The sequence below is a fragment of the Narcine bancroftii genome, chromosome 2 (genome assembly GCF_036971445.1).
Source record: "Narcine bancroftii isolate sNarBan1 chromosome 2, sNarBan1.hap1, whole genome shotgun sequence".
NCBI lineage: Eukaryota > Metazoa > Chordata > Chondrichthyes > Torpediniformes > Narcinidae > Narcine > Narcine bancroftii.
Window position 1 is genome coordinate 165,456,597 of NC_091470.1, and position 19,668 is coordinate 165,476,264.

General features: G+C 42.0%; 1 protein-coding gene across 7 annotated transcripts in view; it reads right to left on the reverse strand.

The window, feature by feature from the left end:
* mtor (mechanistic target of rapamycin kinase) overlaps positions 1 to 19,668 on the reverse strand; it is a 275,568-nt gene that overhangs the window by 194,940 nt on the left and 60,960 nt on the right. For all 7 annotated transcript variants that reach the window (XM_069919038.1, XM_069919040.1, XM_069919037.1 and 4 more), the window contains exons 14-18: positions 19,149 to 19,271; positions 18,934 to 19,017; positions 15,581 to 15,673; positions 13,438 to 13,572; positions 4,686 to 4,815 (exon numbers count right to left, since the gene is read on the reverse strand). In XM_069919038.1, coding sequence (XP_069775139.1) covers positions 4,686 to 4,815; positions 13,438 to 13,572; positions 15,581 to 15,673; positions 18,934 to 19,017; positions 19,149 to 19,271 — 565 coding nt within the window. The remainder of the gene's footprint in view (positions 1 to 4,685; positions 4,816 to 13,437; positions 13,573 to 15,580; positions 15,674 to 18,933; positions 19,018 to 19,148; positions 19,272 to 19,668) is intronic.

Below are 19,668 nucleotides of genomic sequence, written 5' to 3' on the forward strand. Positions count from 1 at the left end.
CCAAAATAGCTGCAGGCACCAAATATTCACAGGACTTAACAGGAACAGTTCACCAGTTCCCCTTATCATTTCAAGAGCAGGATGAAAAAAATCAAATTGCTATTTCTAAGCAATAGACAAGGGATGTGAATCAATGGACCAAACACCCTCAATCTTATTTTGTTAGTTGTAGGAGTCCATGTTTTACACTCCCTTGTGGTCAACTTAACTTCGCCTAAATTGCATGGTATTGTGATAAAGAATAATCATCTTAAAACTAATAGATTATATTTATACTTCAGCCTTAAGAGATTGCAGACTCCAAGGAATCAGGGCATCAGAAAAGGGGAGACCAACCCCTGTTTGAGAAGGAGCAGAGGAGACGCCTCAGAGAGGGGCTTTGCAGCTGAAGAACACAGGGCTGTTTGCGACTCCGAGCGAGAAACCCACAGAGGCTGCGGGCAACTGTGGTCAAAGGATTGCTTGAGGCTGGCTGAAGGGGGCACCGGGTATCGAAACCGGGACGCCAAAGGATTCCGACGGCTTCCTGATCACGTCGGAGGTTCGGATCTGAAGGTCTGGTTTCCGATTGTTTGGACTGGAGTCTGTGTGGCTGCAGAGGGTGTGGGAGCACTGGAGATGAATCAATGGACACTCAGTGACCCTAGGAGGACTATCTTTTGCTTCTGTTTGTCTTTGAGATACCTGTTAATGGCGAATCATTCTGCTTTGCGGCAGACCAAAGCACGTTTTGTTTAATATTACACCCATTTTATGACTTGACGATAAAGGAATCCTTTTGTTCGGAAATCTCTCGTTTCCCCACACCTTGATGAAGGGCTTAGGCCCGAAACATTGGTTCTGTATCTTGACCGTTTGCTGCATAAAAGGCACTGCTTGACCTGCTGAGTTTCTCAAGCATTTGTGTGCTTTTTCACTTACCTAATCTTGAGTTCATTCTTAAAACAACAAATACTTCATTCCAAATGCTGCTTTTTATGCTCAAACAATGAATTTTGCTTAGAAAGATTTTGAATTCAGTCAATAAAATACACGCGCCATCACAACAGAATGCTTCAGATATAAGTATTTTGGCGCAAATAGTTCATTCCACTCTAAGTGGCGCCCAATATCATTATGTTTTATTACTTAAGGTTATTGGAGTTGCTGAATCGAAGCACATCAAGACGAAGAAGGCTGAAAGGTATAACCGATCTTTGCAATGGCAGATAAATTAATGCGACACCCAGTGCTGTGGAACGACTTATACTATAAAGAATGATGGCTCCCTTCTTATGAACTCTCTCCAGCAACAATTCGCTTTTCTGCCATTTTGGTTGGTTTTTACACCCCAGTAATTATAGTGGACAATGAGGATTTTGTTTCTTGAACACTTTTGAGTGTACTTTATGGATTTTGGGCTAAATCACTTTTTTTTAAATTAGACATATAGCAGCATTGTAGCAGATCAATTCGGCCTCACCAGTCCGTGCTGCCCAATTTACAGCCCGTTAAACTGCACACTTTTGATGGACGGGAGGAAAACGGAACCCCTGGAGAAAACCCAGGCAGACACGGTGAGAACGTACAAACTCCTTACAGACAGCGTGGGATCCAACCCAATCACTGGCGCTGTAAAGGTGTTGTGCTGACTGCTAGGCTGCCCGTGTTTTTCTATAACCTACCAGTTTTTTTAGATATAACCAAATTTTTGTGATTTCCTGCCTTATTTTAAGTCTCTGTCAAGTAACCAAAACCAAGCATGTAATTGAAAATTGATTTTCTGCATTCGCACTTGGACTTGTTCCCTGCTGAAAAGGTTTCACTATGACATTGCTTACAAGGCAACTAGAACCCATCAATGCTGGCTGACTGTTGTTGGACGCATCAGATGCTGAGAACAAATGTAAATCAGTGGCAAAACGTTTTTAGGTCAGTTGAACTAACGCAATGTGTCAGCGTCATGATGAGCTTAAACAGGCCAAATTCAATAAAAGTTAATTGAACGTTTCTCCGACTTCCTACGTGATGCAGCCAATCTGAAATTCTGCTCATCTTGAAATTGAATCCCCAATTTTCTTTCAGGAAGAAAACCTTTCGAAAAACTTTGTCGCCAGTGTTACCTGCAGCAAATCAGGTTTGTCCATATTTAAAGTAATAATGACATTCACTGATTTATCAATTCCCTTAAACAATCTTTAAATATTGTTTTTAAGCAGAAAAAAACATGCTAATCAAGTAGCACATTAGCTTGCAGACACAAGAACAAAATTGACCTGAAAATGTCTGTTTAACCTTTCACTACCTACTATCGAGACTTGAGGCTTCAAAAGGTGTACCTTGATTTCATTTAGAAACCAAAGAACATTACAGCAGGGAAACAGGCCCCTTTGGCCCTTCTAGTCTGTGCTGGACCATACACGTATGAGTTTCAATCTTGCACTGTAGGAACTCCAAATGGTCTGATCTTACTGAGCTCCTAACTTTTAAACAAGTCACGACATAATTTTTTAAAAAGTAGTTGTTCTTTGTTGATTACATTTCTAGAGTATGTAATTTCTAGATTAAGTATGTCACCAGACTCTCAAAAATTTCTACAGGTGTACCATGGAGAGCATTCTGTCAGATTGTTATCACTGTTTGTCATGGAGGTGCCAAGGAAAAAAAAACTCCAGAGTTTTTAAACTCTACCAGTGACATCATGTGCATCCACTTCATTGAGGGCATCTACAAGAGCTGGTGTGTTAAGAAAGCAGCCTCTATCCTCAAGGACACTCACTACCCAGACCATGCCCTCTTCACGTTTCTATCATCAGGATGGAGGTACAGGAGCCTGAAGATGAGCACAAGGACAGCTTCTTCCCCTTTGCCATCAGATTTTTAAATGGACCATAAATAGCAGACACAATCTCACTTTCTCCTTTTTTTTGCACTATTTATTTTGAAATGTAATTTATAGCAATAGTTGCACTATACTGCAATGAATTCTGATTCTGATATAGTGCCGATTCCAGTGTATAGATGAGATAACTGACTAGGACCATTGCACAATGTGCATGAAGACATGTCTGTGGTCTCTCAATGTTAAATAATCTGCAGTTGTTGAGACTTAAACTAAAGTCTATTTGAATGAGATGCAATATCGGTGGGGCAGCATTTTACAATAAGATGCAAAATTCTCAAGAGAATAAGATAGGTAGATGGAACTAATAAAAATTGAGGGTTATGCAGTAGAGAAAGGCTAGGCAGTTGTTATTAGGTCAGACAACGCTGTAGGCCGAAGGGCCTGTGCAACGCTGTGGGCCGAAGGGCCTGCGCAACGCTGTGGGCCGAAGGGCCTGCGCAACGCTGTGGGCCGAAGGGCCTGCGCAACGCTGTGGGCCGAAGGGCCTGCGCAACGCTGTGGGCCGAAGGGCCTGCTCTGTAGATTTCTTGGTGCAATTAAAAACCTTCTTGTTCATAAAAAGAATGTAATATTAACATAAAAAGCAGAGGCAAAATACAAAGAGCAAAAACTAATATTAAAGGAAGATGAAAAGAGAAACAAATATGAAACTTCAATCCTGGAACAAAGAGTAGAACTTTACACAAGATTTTGTTCTGAATGATTACGATTTATTCATCGATCAAGGTCACATTGTCATTCAAAGACCATTTTCAACACACAGTGTTTAAATATCTGTTTAAGTACCTGTTTCACAAAGAGATTCTGCAGCACAGGCACATGTTAAAACAAGTCAAGGTAAGGGGATCAAGTAAGATTTGTGAACTCGGAGAACGTTTGTGTAATAGCACAGTCCCAAAGGCTGCAGACAACAGATCAGAACTTAAATAAAATGCTTCCTGGATGTCCATCTGCAGATTTAAAATGCTGGTACAGTAAAATCCGTTATCCAGAACTCAAGCAACCAGCAAAGAAAAATTGCGGAAAATAAATAGGTAAAAAGTAAGGAAGTTTAAAATTGGCACTGCTCACTGTTAGTTCGCCTATCAAACAGAATGCAATCTCAAACATCCAGAAAATTCACTTATGTGGTATCTACCAATCCATAGGTGCCGGATACCATGGGCTTTACTGTATTTCAGTTTTCATTTGCTTTGAACAAATGATTTGCAATTCAATTCCCACTGGCACCATCTTTAACTGATAGATATTAAAACACAATTAGAGCTACACTCATCAAAGTTGCAAGGCTTTTAAATCACTTGAAGATTAATTAACAGTATCAATATATTTGATTTCAAACGTCAAGGCTCAAAATGTGAGTGAAGCTGTAATGGTGACTTCTGTCTTTTTAATTAAGAATGATGTGTGAAAAAGAAATAGTGTATATCATGGCTAATGTGATTTATGGTGTGAAAAATAAAAAATTTAAAAAAAAAAAGAGGAATGATTTTCAAAACCAGAGACCATACAACTCATTTTGGCCAGAAAAACACCAGGACATTTTTAAAGCAGCAACAACAAAATAACTGATTAAAGTATTTGGTCTCATCTCTTAATTATGTACTATTTATTATTCAAAGTAAAAAATGTGTTTCATGTATTAGTCCATCTCAGCACATCAAAAGATAAATGCATCTATTAGTTTTCATGCTCATCTTGGTACAACATACAACTTTCAATTCTATGCAAAGAAAAACCCACAGAATCAAAAGGTCAGAAGCAGATACCAACAGATCCTTGTTACAAAACACATTCGTACCTGAATCCTGACTTGATTTAGATTCCGATAAACTGACAGCTGAGGCATCACGGGATTGATCAATCATCCCAATGTTAACCTTGTGCTTGTACGGATCCAAGGCACCCAATAGCCCCAAGACACGGATGGCCTACACAAAAAAAAGAGAGCATAAGGCAGAATATTGCTTCTGCTGTAAATAAAATGCAAACATTTATAACAACTGAGAGCAGAGAAACAAACACTTCAGCCCATCTACTCCGTGCCCAACAATTTATTGTACAGTGTCAGCGACCTATTTCCAGACACATCCCCCCCCCCCCGCCCAATACACCGCATGTGCCAATCCAAACATGTTTTAAATATATTCACTAAGGGGCCCTCAATGAGTGGTAAATTCCATTGAATCACTACCCCTGGGAAAAGCAGCATCTCTGTCCTAAATCTACTACCCTGGATCCTGAGGCTATGCCCCCCAACCAATGGAAACAACTTTTCTACCTCTATCTTAGCCTTTCATATAATACTTTTCTATAAGACCCCCTTCTTCCTTCTAAATTCCAGTGAGTACAGTCCCAGATGACTCGATCTCTCATAGGCTAACCCTCTCATCTCTGGAATCAACCTGGTGAAACTCTTCTGGACAGCTTCCAAAGCCATTGCATTCTTCCTCAAGTAAGGAGAGCAGAACTGCACAGACTATGTTTTCAATAGTATTTTATTCCTGGATGTTTTCTGTAAATAGGTGATGGGATTCAAAATTAAGTTGACATAATTACAGGTAGGAAAACTGCAATATATTGTTTCACCATCCATGTAAATATATTGCAAGGTGGGCAAGCCTGGGAACTTAACATCCCGGGGTATACAATATTTAGGAGGGATCGACAAGAAAGAAAAAGGGGTGGGGTAGCTTTGATGGTGAGAGAAGGGACTGGCACAATTGACAGGAAGGATATTAACTCGTAAGATGCGGAATCTATATGGTTAGAACTGAGGAATAGCAAGAGGCGGAAAACGTTAGTGGGGGGTGGTATATAGGCCTCCAAATAGTAATGTAGAGATGAGGGAAGGCATAAAAAGAGAAATTAGAGAAGCGTGCAATAAGGGAACAGCTGTCATCATGGGAGACTTTAATTTACATATGGATTGGACGAGCCAAATTAGTAAAAATACTGAGGAGGAGGAATTCCTTGAATGTTTACAGGACGGTTATCTAGTCCAATATGTCGAGGAACCAACTCGGGAGCAGGCTATTTTAGACTGGATATTATGTAATGAAAAGGGGCTAATCAGCAATCTTGTTGTACAAGGCCCTTTGGGTAGGATCGATCACAATATGATTGAATTCTCACTTGACATGGAGAGTGAAGAAATTAAAACCGAGACTAAGGTCCTGAATTTAAATAAAGTGAATTAGGATGGTATGAGACGGGAGTTGAGTAAGATTGATTGGGTGGTGTTTATGGGGGGGGTTTGACAGTGGATAGACAATGGAAAGCATTCAAAGATCTAATGGAAGAATTGCAGAAATCATTTATACCGGTTTGGCATAAAAATAAACCAAAAAAGGTGACTCAACCGTGGATAACAAGGGAAATTAGGGACAGCATTAGGTCCAAAGAGAGAGCATATCAATTGGCCAAAAAAAGTACCAAATCCGAAAACTGGGAACAGTTCAAGATGCAGCAAAGGAGGACAAAGGGATTAATCAAGAGGGCAAAAATAAATTACGAAAGTAAGCTTGCCGCAAACATAAAAACCAACTGCAAAAGCTTTTATAGATATGTCAAGAGGAAAAGATTGGTGAAATCCAGAGTAGGTCCCTTGCAGTCAGAATCAAGGGAATATATAATGGGGAATAAGGAAATGACAGACCAATTAAATTCTTACTTTAGTTCTGTTTTCACAAGAGAGGATACAAATAACCTCCCAAGGATGTTGGGAAACATAGAGACTAATGCAAGGGAGGAGCTGAAAGAAATCAGTATCTCTAAGGACATGGTCTTGGGGAAATTGAAGGGACTGAAGGCCAATAAATCCCAAGGGCCTGATAATCTACATCCTAGGGTACTTAAAGAAGTGGACATTCAGATAGCAGATGCTTTAAGAATTATTTTCCAGAAGTCGATGGACTCGGGATCAGTACCAATGGATTGGAGGGTAGCTAATGTTACCCCACTAATTAAAAAGGGGGGTAGAGAAAAAGCGGGGAATTATAGGCTGGTGAACCTTACATCAGTAGTGGGCAAAATGATGGAATCCATTATTAAGGATGTAATAGCGGAGCATATGACCAGCAGAAAAGGGATCACACAGAGTCAACATGGATTTACAAAAGGTAAATCATGCTCGACAAATCTATTGGAATTCTTTGAGATGGTGACAGGCAAAATAGATGGGGGAGAGCCAGTGGATGTGGTGTACCTGGATTTCCAAAAGGCCTTCGATAAGGTTCCACATAAACGACTGGCATGCAAAATCAAGGCTCATGGGATTGGAGGGCAAAGTATTGATGTGGATTGAGAACTGGCTGGCAGATAGAAGACAGAGAGTTGGGATAAATGGCTCATTTTCTGAGTGGCAGGCGGTGACCAGTAGGGTGCCACAGGGATCTGCACTGGGACCCCAGCTGTTCACAAATTACATTAATGATCTAGATGAGGGGATTGGATGTAATATCTCCAAATTTCAGACGACACTAAGCTGGGAGGGGTTGTGTGCACTGAAGAGGGGATCAGGAAGCTCCAGTGTGATTTGGATAAATTGGGGGACTGGGCAGATAGATGGCAAATGCACTACAATGTGGATAAATGTGAGGTTATCCACTTTGGTAATACAAATCGGAGGGCAGATTACTATTTGAATGGCAATAGATTGCGAGATGGGGAAGTGCAGAGAGATCGAGGGGTTCTTGTGCACCAGTCACTGAAGGCGAGCATGCAGGTACAGCAGGCAGTTAAAAAGGCAAATGGTATGCTGGCCTTCATATCAAGAGGGTTTGAGTATAGGAACAAGGATACCTTACTGCAGCTGTACAGAGCCTTGGTGAGACCACACCTGGAGTATTGTGTGCAGTTTTGGTCGCCTTATCTAAGGAAGGATGTTCTTGCAATGGAGGGAGTGCAAAGGCGATTCACCAGGCTGATACCTGGAATGGCAGGAATGACTTGTGAGGAAAGATTGCGCAAATTGGGATTGTACTCGCTGGAGTTTAGAAGATTGAGAGGGGATCTCATAGAGACCTATAAAATTCTGGCAGGACTGGACAGAATGGATGCAGATGGGATGTTTCCAAGGATGGGAAAACCCAGAACCTGGGGCCATGGTTCGAGGATAATAGGCAAACCATTTAGAACCGAGATGAGGAGGAATTGCTTTACCCAGAGGGTGGTGAATTTCTGGAATTCATTGCCACAGAGAGCAATAGAGGCAGTTTCACTGAATATATTTAAGAAGGAATTAGATCTATTTCTTCAGTATAAGGGAATTAGGAGTTATGGAGAGAAGGTGGGGCGGGGTACTGAACTTTAAGATCAGCCATGATCTCATTGAATGGCGGAGCAGGCTCGAAGGGCCGAATGACCTACTCCTGCTCCTATCTTCTATGTTTCTATATCCATATTAAAATAAATTTAACTTTATGATAATTTAATACAAGAATTATGAACATAATATTTGTCCTGCATATGTATTATTTGTGTGTGTTATTTCCTGTTGTGTATCTGCATGTTTTTGCGCTGAGGAACAGAGAACACGGTTTCGTTGGATTGTACTTGAACAAGGAGATGACAATAAACTGACTCTGTGACTGTGTGCAATGATCCAGATAATTGCAAATGGCAGCTGTAAGAAGCAAATGTACCAAATTCCCATTTTTAACTACATTCAACTGGCCTGACTGACAATCTGAATGGCAGTATGAAGAAAAATACCTTTAATTCAGCTGGATTACTCTTCTTTCTTTTTTGACGTACAGCACGGTAACAGGCCCTTCCGGCTCAAGAATATGTGCCACCCATTTACACCCAATGAACCTATAACCACTCCCCCCCCCCCCAACGAAGTTTTTGACAGGTGGTAGGAAACTGCAGCACCCAGAGGAAACTCACGCAGACGCAGGGAGAATGTACCGACTACTTACAGACAGCGCCGGATTCAACCTGCGTCGCTGGAGCTGCGATAGCATTGCCCAAACCGCTACACTAACTGTGCTGCCCTTTGTAAAACAGGATTTCTAGCTGATCAGGATTTTTTCAAATAAGTGCCTATATTTAATTATTTAGAGATTCTCCATCCTGATCAGCATCAACTTACTTTATTCTACTTGTTCACATTAAAAAGGATACTTCAAGATTTTACACTCCATCAAATTTGACAGTGTTACTGTATGCCATGTTGCCATATTGGATTGAAACAAGAAATCCTGCAGATGGTGGGGTCTAGTGCAATGCGCAAACATGCTAGAGAAAAATGCAGCAGGTCAGACCTGCTCAGTTAACTCCAGCACTTTTCTGTAACTGTATTTTGGACAATTTCCAAACATCGTATTAAAGTGAACATGAATAAAGAGATTACATTCGATGGTTTTGCAATACAAAGTACCTCCAAGGACAAAGTCATCACATGGCGGATGAAGACAATTATGCACAAATTCTTAAAGGAAACACCTGTCATCCCTCTTCACAAAACTGACTCAGGTTACAGATTTTTGGGCTGGCAGTCCGAAATAAAGGCCTGAAGTTTCGAGCAAATTGTGCCATTATTTACATTTTCTTTAACCAAACCAGCTCACAGTCGAACTATGGAACTCTCAGTATAATTTACGTCCGTGTAGCAGAGTTTCCGGAACATTTTATGCTGGTTTAGTTAAAATGAAACAACTGGCTAGACATTGGCCCTGTGGAAAAAACACAGCCCATAATCCGGGACAATTTAATGAGAAGTGTGAGTGCCTGATAAATGTGTTCACTGTTCTCTTAAAATGAGACTGGTATAAAATGTTTTTTTTTTAAAGTACATTTCAATTTATTGAAATTAACTGCTACACTTCAATGTTCTTTGCAGATAAAGACATTTTTAGGTTTTTAAATGTCGGTTACCTGGAGACATTCCATTAATATCAAAGCATTTTTACTGAATTATTCAAACTCCACAAGATATCAGTCAGTGCTAAAATGCCCCAAGAAACATACATTCGAAAACTATGCTTGTTTGCTCACCTGAAACAAAGCAAACATGTTTCAATGAGTAACTGAGGTGGAAAACTGGCATTTGTTTGTGTACAATTTGCCATCATACTCTGGTGCAGTCCGCAGGAGAAATGGCAAGTTGAACTTGAAAACTACACCAAGTTCTACCAACTCTAGTGCACCAGCTACAACTGCATCAACTAAAGAAATTAACATCTGTCCATTTATCTTTTATGGCATATTAATGACTATCTCAAACCAGGGTGGGGGAATCAGGAACCTTTGATGTTGAACCTCTTCAGTTTCTACTGAAACTTACTTTCCAAATAAAATACTTAAAGTGTTTCAGCTTAGCTTTAGGGCTGATCAGAGCTTATATGCTGAAACAGGACAACAAAAAAAAAAACAAAACAAAAAAAAAAAAAACCACAGGGTTTATTTCAGAGCTACATTTATCAAATGGAAGGATCAAGAATAACTAATTTGAAAATGTCCAACAAGTTTGGTCTTCATGTTTAGCGCTGTAGCCAGCGCAACACTATTATAGCACCAACAACCCAGGTTCAAACCACGTGCTGTCTATTAGGAGTCTGTACGTTCTCCCCGTGACCTGCTTGGGTTTCCTCCAGGAGCTCCAGTTTTCCTCCCTCACTCCTAAAACAGACGGGGGGGGGGGGGGGGGTTGTCGGTTCATTGGGGGTATTTGGGCAGTTGGTGGTCAAGAAGGGCCTGTTGTGAAACATGAAAGTCTGCAGATGCCGAGATTATAAAAAGATAGAAATGCTGGAGGAGCTCAGCAGGTCTCTCAGCGTCCATAGGAGGTAAAGACACATAACCAACGTTTCAGGCCTGAATTTCCTTCAAGGTTCCATACCTTGATAAAGGATTCAGGACTGATATTGTTGAATTTGTGTTTTTACAGAAGGTCTTATTACCATGCTGTATTTCAAAACTAAATTAAATTCAGAGTAAGATTCACAATTCAACGAGGCTGGAAAACATGGATTCAATCTCGAGTCCGTGCAAGTTAGTTAGCTAATCTTCAGCAGGTAAAAGTTTAGCTGATTAAACTTCAAATTTGATAGAAATTGAGGCTTCAGGTAAGAATAAGCTCATCAGTTTTGTTTGGTCTTCGGTTATTCTCAGTCTTGCATTAATTCCGATGAAATTTCATTTGGAAAAGAGAGAGACTTGCTAAAAATCACAACCTAGGCACGATCCTATGTAATGAATGGAGAAAGAAAACAGAAGTTTTTGGTGCTGGAATACAATTCCACAGGGTTCAGACTTGCAACATCTGTTTCGGTAATCACACAAAATATCCAAATCGAAATAAAGATTGCTGGCAGGTTATTTGGACCATGGAACAAAGTTCCCATTTGAAATGCACATGCATGCATTTTCAACATCACATGATTGGTAACAGTGGGAGCCACCACTGTGGGTCCACGCCCTCCGTTTCCTGCTGCTGCCGGAAATCAACAGCCAAGCCTGGAATTTTGTGGTTCAGTGCCGCCATATTATGGCGGCCAGAGACCCAAGTTTGATCCCAAGATCCCGGGAGTCTGACCACTCTCTCCATGGCTGAACGATTTGCTATACAGTCTTCCGGTTCCCTCCCACCATATCCCCAAGGTGTGCAGGTAGGTGAACTGGAAACTCCAAGTCATTCCTTTATGTAAGCAAGGAGCAAAATATTTCGAGAGTGGAATTTTGCAGGTGCCCAGAGAAACAAGGAATAGGAACAGGATTGATGGGATTGCTAAGCTGGAACACAGTTGGTGCCTGATGGGTCTAATATTTTCCTGATGTGTCATAACAAGTCAGGAAGCCATTTTTGCATTGAATTAGAGTATCTACTTTCAAAGTGGAAAAATTATCGAACAAATTTTGTAAACACATTATTCAGGCATATTTTTTAAACCATAATTTTGGCAAGTCTGCATTTTAAATTCAAAATTGCAACAAAAATTTAGTTACCGTATACTTCAGCACCAGTAGCACTTTTGAGACCTTAAGTACAACTAAAAAAAAACAGCTTGACCTAGATTTGGCATAAAAGACGACCCAAGCACCTCCCCACCACCAGCACTCCCCGATACCTCCTCACCGCCATAACCCACCCAGACGTTCTACAATTGCAGAGCCCAAGGTCGCCATTCTTGCCCGGGAGCCCGAAGTCACCCCTCCTCCTTGGGAGTCCGAGGTCGCCACTCCTGCCCGGGAGCCTGAGGTCCCTGCACCGAGCACACTTGGGTAGCGAGACTACTCCTTTGATATGGACAGCACCGCATCCAATGTTGAGAATAGAGTCGCTGTCATCGACTCTGGCTGTAGCCAATGAAGAAGACTTGGACCCAGCTCCATTTGGCTAGAAGCAAAGTTTTCTTTTAAAAAAAAACTTGCTTAAATTACACATTTGTTATTTGAGGTGTTGTCACAAAATTTGGATTGTTGCTGTACTGGTTTCTGGCACATTCCTTGCAGAAAACATGGCGGTGGAGGTGGGGGGAGGTGGATGAGGGTTGACTTACATGCCCGATATATGTTAAATCCATGAAAATAAGGCTGAAAATGGGTTCCCGACTCATCTGAAAATCATCTTACTCGCCAAAATATACGGTAATTTATGGATGAAATAAAACACAATCTTCCAGGAGTAATTTTAAATTAGCTTCAACACATGGTCTTGTCCTACATCCAGAGATAGTCTGCAAATTCACCTTTGAGCACCCACCAAGAATTAAGCATTTGCTTGATATATGGTGTTCAGATTAGATCTTACAAGCACTCCATTACATAAAACATTGATCAAAGATTTTTTTTGTGGAGGTACAAATTTACCTGCATGTGCAAAGTACAGAAATTAATTCTGTCTGATGGTTACCAGCTGTAGTTTGATCCGATGCCAACAAAGCACTGGTTATCAAAAATGTTATTCAAGTAATCGGACTGTATACTTCCTGACCACATGGTAACGCTAGATCTTAACTACTACTTTCATCAACTTGAAACAAATCAACTTCTTGTCTTGTACTGTATATTTGGCTAATCATTCCCCAAGACCATTGGCATCCGTGGGTGAACAGTTTCACCTGATCATTTCCCACGCTCTGCACAATCTCTGGAGAACCAAGGGAAGAGGGTTATGTGAAAACAGGGAATCAAGCAGTTCATCTCTTTAATTTTATCCCCCAAATCTGGGAAAGGTGATACATTCTTGAGAGTTTAAAAAAATTAAGGTATACAACACAGTTACAGGCCATTTCACCCCATGAGTCCGTGCCACTCAATTAACCTACACCCATGGTATGTTTCGAATGGTCGGAGGAAACCAGAACGTCCAGGGAAAACCCATGCAGAGACGGGGAGAACACACAAACTCCTTGAACCCTGGTCCCGATCGCTGGTGCTGTAAAGGCGTTTCGCTAACTGCTACACCAACCATGCCATAAAAAAAGTACTTTGGAGATAAATCCAAGCAAGAGTGGAATTGATTTTAAAAAAACACTATTTTTTTTATCCCAGGCATCTGACAGAAACATTTAGATGATGATTATGTTATTGGGCTCATGTTTTACCTCTCTCCGAATACCCTGGTTCTGCTCCGTCTTCAGAAAGTTTAGCAGTACTTCAAGAAGAGATGGGTACTTCCTGTAAGGCTCCACCACGTAGCCAGTGCAGGCAACTTGTTGTCCTAAGGTCCACAGTGCCACCTGCCCAATTCACAGAGAAAGAGCAGTGGTTAATTATAACTCTTGACATGCATTTTTGAGATGTGATACTTGCTTTATTCTTGTTACTGAAGCAGCTGCAGAATGTGGGGAAAAATAAAAAGGTGGAAAGAGCAAGGGCAATTATTGTTTGCAGCCCAGGCATCACCATTCCAGGGCTGATATCAAATACTCTGTCCCCACACAAGCCAAAGGGCGCTTCTTGCATTTGGTCCCGCAACCCTCGTGCTGATACGAGTAGGAAAATAAAACCATTAACATTACAATCTTGTGCCGTCACTAAACATACAAATAAAACGAGCAGGAACGAGTGTTGGGAATTATATTTCAGAGCATCATCTGGGAATGATCTCAAAAGCAAAAGGAAGAAAAAGCTCCCAAAGCCACGGATTAGCATTTCATCAACCAGCATCATGGATTACGTTAGAATCCCAAGCATTTGTTTCATGTGGCAGGATCTTAGCTGCAGCAACCCAAGGCACTACCCGTTAAGCAATCACATTGGCAAATTCACTGAGGTTTTACATGCTAACTTTTCATAAAACAGAATTGAAAGGGATAATTTCCACAATTTTCCTCTTGAATGTTCAATGTAAAATAACCAAGAGCAGATGAGCCATTGGGTTAGCATAGCAGTTAGTACAGTTTAGTCATACAGACTGTTTCCATGCCATACGACTAATTTTCTTTTTAAATTAAAATCAACACAAAAACTGCATCGTTGATACTCAATTATCCATAATCAATGGAGAGAAGTCACTTCAAGAATAATGCAAAATATAATGTGAAACAGATGAAAAAAAAATGTCAGGTTGATTTATTTTCCATTGGTTCAGACATGCAGCATGGTAACAGGCCCTTTCAGCCCATGCTGCCTGTGGGGATACACCACGAGCCTACTTCAGGGGGCGATCTCGGTACCTGCAGGAAGATCACCAGAGGACAGACCACACCTGGCCGGCTGTCAATCAGCCGTCCTGAATAGACCTAACTCCACCCAGCCGGCTGTCAATCAACCTCCCGGGATATAATCTTGAGCCGGCCCCTCCCGAGCTAGTCACTCGGGAGCCACCAGTACGGCTACCACTGTAGCAGAGACTTTTAACTGAATAAAACTGAATAAACTGTACAGTCTTGTTCGAGTGTTGCATCTACTTCCTGCTGCAGCAATTACACCTAATTGACCAACAGCTCCTGTACATTTTGAACCGGAGCACCCAGAGGAAACCCACGAAGACACAGGGGAGAGCATGCAAAGTCCTTACAGACAGCGCTGGATTCAAACCCTGGCCACTGGCGCTGTAACAGTGTTGTGCTAACTGCTACGTTAACTTTTCTGTTGCATGCTGCACTGTTTGCTACTTATTAATCCCTGCAAGGTGAAAAACAAGACCTGTCAAAGGGCAGACAAACCCTCTTGAAGGGTCTACGGCCAGCGAGCAAACACACGCCATGCCATGAAGCGCGGAAAGGGCATCCCTTGCATCATCTAGCCATTCACTGCAGCAGAGCTCCCCCCCACCCCCAGCCGTCTTGGACCTCGCCATTGCCGCTGGATCCAGGAGGGGATGTCGAGAGGGTGGGTCTGGACCTGAGCAACCCCCTACTCATTTCTAAAACCATTCACACGCATGCTGTTCTTTTCCGAGTAGCGGGGTATCCTCATATCAAACTCCACAAACAGATGGAAAGGAACCATAATCGTCCTATGGGATGGATAGCCATTAAAACAACTGTTCAACCTTTTGAGAGTATTTCAAGTAATGTGTTTCATTTCAATGATCTTTTAGATCATTACCGCAAAACTCAATGGTTGTTCAAATTAGCAAGCGGGCAAGTGGTTTACCTGTCTTTTAAATTAACAAGCGGGCAAGTGGTTTACCTGTCTTTTAAATTAACAAGCGGGCAAGTGGTTTACCTGTCTTTTAAATTAGTAAGCGGGCAAGTGGTTTACCTGTCTTTTAAATTAGCAAGCGGGCAAGTGGTTTACCTGTCTTTTTGCCAGTGACGATGAATCTTGAAGCATGTCCATTATGATCGGAAATAGTTCGTCCATCCACTTTCTCATCTCCAGCCCACTCACCTGCGGGAACAAATATTATTAAATTACCCCTCTTCAAAATAAAGGGCATCGACTAAATAGCATGGATTTATAATACTTAGTATTAAAATTCCCAATTTACAATTAAAAACAATAAAATCCACAAGCTACTCAGGCCATTTTTCTGAACGGTTATGGGCAGGCGGGAGAAACCTACTGAACAAGATGGTATTGGCCTGGTGCCACACACCTGGTCTCCCTATACCCAACACATTTTCCATCTGGGCATTCTCCAACTGGAGGAAATTAACATCGACTTCTCTGGTTTTTGCTGGCCCTCTCAGTTCTCCCCCCACTTCCCTGTCTTCTTTCCTTCTCCTTTCCACCCCCCCCCTTCCCTCTCCATTCACAGATCTGTCCCCCCTCCCCTCAACCAATTTGCTGGTGTGGCCTCCTTCCCTTATCCACCTATTACCTTCTGCCTGTGGGTCTGCGCTCCTCCCCATGCCCCTTCCTCTCCTCCCATCCCATCTCCATTTTGTTCAGGTGCCTTGCCTACATTACACTTATACCTTGTTAAAGGCCACAAGCCCAAAATGTTGGTTTTGTACCTGCATCTTTGCTATATTAAGGACACTATTTGACCTGCCGAGTTTCTCCAGCTTTGTTTTTTTACTTACACTTACACCAAATGCAGGAGGCCAATCTCATTGATTCAAAACATCCCAGACTCCAGCAGAGGTCTGATCAGTGCATGGCCTCTGCTGGAGCATTGAGAAAGTTCATCTAATGATGGCGTTGATAGCTGGGAAAACACCAAACCCCAGCTCATCAGTTGTCAAAATTCATCAGGTTCATACCTTTATTACAGAACTGAAAATTTTACACGAGCACCGGTGATCAGGATTGCATCCAGGAGCAACGAGGCAGCGGCAGCACGAGTCCCTCTGCCACCCTTGTACAATAGTACTGTACACAATCACTTTTCTCTCATCTCCCCTCCAATCCTTCTACCAGTTATGTTAAGCCTTCATGGACTGTTTAGAGCACACATGTCAAACTCTGGCCCGCGGGCCAAATTTGGCCCGCAATATAATTATATTTGGCCCGCAAGATCATATTAAATATATATTAGAGTTGGCCCGCTGGCCGCCGCACCAGTATAGCGCATGCACACTGAAGGTGAAAATGAAGACGCCGGAGGTGTGGAGGGATCTCAGAGTCCCGAATCCCGGGGATCGGAGCACCGCACTCAGCCCACCCGGCTCCCAGACACACAGACGCGGCTGGAGTTGGGGACCATCCTCGCTGGGTCTGCGCTTCAGCGGCGATGCCGGACCGAACGTCTCGTTGGCAATGCCTTCCCCCTCGCTCCTTGCGCGGCGGACCCTGCCTCCCACTCCTTTTGTTGGAGACGAGCCCGGCGCCGTGAGATCGCAGTTTAATCCCTCTCCAACCATGGGAGGGAGGTGGGAGCAATGCGCTCTTCTCAGCCAATTCCTCCACCGCCCCGGACGCCGGCGTTTCAACGGGGGGGTTCGGGTGCCTTCGTCAGGCGACCGACCTGTTGGTCCAAGACAAGGGGAGAGCGTACAAACTCCACACAGACAGCACCTGAACTCGGGTGAACGTGAAGCTGCGACCCCACATTCCACATCAGGACTGTGTGTAAGATTGGGAGCAGTGAGACGGAAGCTTATTTTGTTCCTGTGATTTAAGCCTTTCTTGGAGTGGAGGGGAGGGGGTCCTTCTCTGACCACTTGCCTAACAATTAACCTAATCAGATGTGGAGTTACAACAATACAACAGTTCTCAACCTTTTTCTTTCCACTCGCGTCCCTGTGCCATTGGTGCTCTGTGATTAGTAAGGATTGCTTAAGGTGGTCTGTGGGTGGAAAGAAAAAGTTGGAAGACCTCTGCTTTAATCATCCCTCATTGACTCGTCATGTGCACGGTTTCAGAACGCTAAAGAAAATGGGCCAACGACAATGACAATGAAAGAGTTTATCCAAAACTATTATTAAACATTTATTTTAATAAGAAAAAGTTTAACATTGCATATGTTGAAAGAAGAGAAAACATGCAGATGCTGTTGAAAATTTTCAATAAATATTTAGTTCGGCCCTCGACTTAGTCCAAGTTTTTAATTTTGGCCCTCCGTGAATTTGAGTTTGACACCCCTGGTTTAGAGAAACAGGTTATTCTATGCCTCTCAAAATGTAAGCAAGTTTAATCAAATTCAATCAAGTTTCCCACACCCTTCTCTAGCCCAAAGTAACTAACTTGGAGAAAAGAGGAAGAGACTTTTCAGTTTTCAGAGGGTGGTAGAGATTCAGAATTCATTCTGAATGGCTGGCAAAAGCCACCATCATTTAGTGATTTCTTGAGTCAGGCCTGGTCACATTCGTAGTGCATTGGGCTGTGCTGTCTCTTTTTTTTTAAAAAAAAATGACCACATTATGCAACTCCACAAGTGCCTGTTTGTGATCGGCATCGGGGTGGGGGACACAAACTTCAGTGAGAATCACTGATGAGGAGCCTTGGGGTAGATAGAAGGGTCTGCATTTAATCAAAGTTGCTCTCAGGCAGTAGTGCAGGAGGTCAACATGACTCCAACTTTCGTGCACCAGCCGATATTAACTAAAAAGCACACAAGGCTCCCTCTATCTCTTGGCCAGAATCCGAGTTTCGTCCCAGTCTGTGAATGGTGAAACCCTCTGGTCGGATACTGGTGCCCAGTATGTTCTCTGTTAGCCTGGTCTCAGTGCAGCAAACAATTGAGATTTGTTTCTCCTGTCTCCAATGAAGCAGCCTTGCCCTCGGGTTATCGATATTATTCTTAAGTGATTGGACATGTACTGTAAGATAGAGCACTAGACTTGGCATGTCCTGTCCCTCATTGACCTCACACTTAATAGGATTAAATTTCATCTGCTAACTAAGAGTCTAATCTATTCCCTGTTGTAGCCTTAGATAACCTTCCTACTATCCACAATGCCACCAATTTTATTGATGTACAAACTTATTAATACCCAACATTTTCATCCAAGTACTTTCCAATTAAAAAAATCTTCACCATTACCTCCCGTCTCCATCATCAAGCTAATTTGGACTGACCTGGTCAATCCCTGCTGCCTTTGTTTAAAAATCAAGGCACGTCTTAAATTTCCATGGTTCTCCACTTTAGAGTCCATTTACCTCAACTTCATTCACACAGACTTGTATTATGCATATTGTACTTAATTTTTAAGACCATAAATGCAACAAACCATATTACAGATAAGTTGTCCTGATGACTTTACCTGAGCTAGTTCTCCAATTGTAGCCAGGACACTAACAATAACTCCAGGGTTGGGATCATGATCCTTCAGTTTTAGAATCAAACCCTGTAAGAAAGAATAAATAAACAGCATTTTCACCCCCAAAAAAAATTACTGTAGTGGTTCTATTGTAAGACAATTTCATTTATTTTCAATACCAATAACAAATGTTGGAAACTACATCTGCTCTCACATACCTTGAGAATGGGCTCCATATATGGGCGAATAAGGCGAGGGGCATTTGAAACCAGGTGGCCTAACATTCGGGCACTTTGTTCTTTGTTTCTACCTACTCCACTATGTTCCAGTTCAGTTAAGATCTGTGAATACAAAGAAATCACAAACAATGTTACAGCACTTTTAAATTTGGTTACTGGTTTTCTATTGGACATCACAGTTTAATTTGGAAGGTTGCTGTGGTAACCTCAAGACAGAAGTGGGACCTTCAGCTAGTATGAATAAGTGACTCCGACAATCGTGAGAAGGTTCTTCCACTGTTTTAGATCATAAGACAAATGGGGATTGGGTGAATATTTTTTTTAAGCTGCCTGTTGAGCGAAGTTTAAACTCTTAGGGCAATGCCTCAGTTAACCTATGAACTTCAAGGATAAAAACAAACAAAAAAAATTTTCCAAACAGACAAGTTTCAATTTAGAACAGCCTATAATTTAGGAATACACAAATAATTTATTTCCAGTGATTCCGAATACTAGAGTC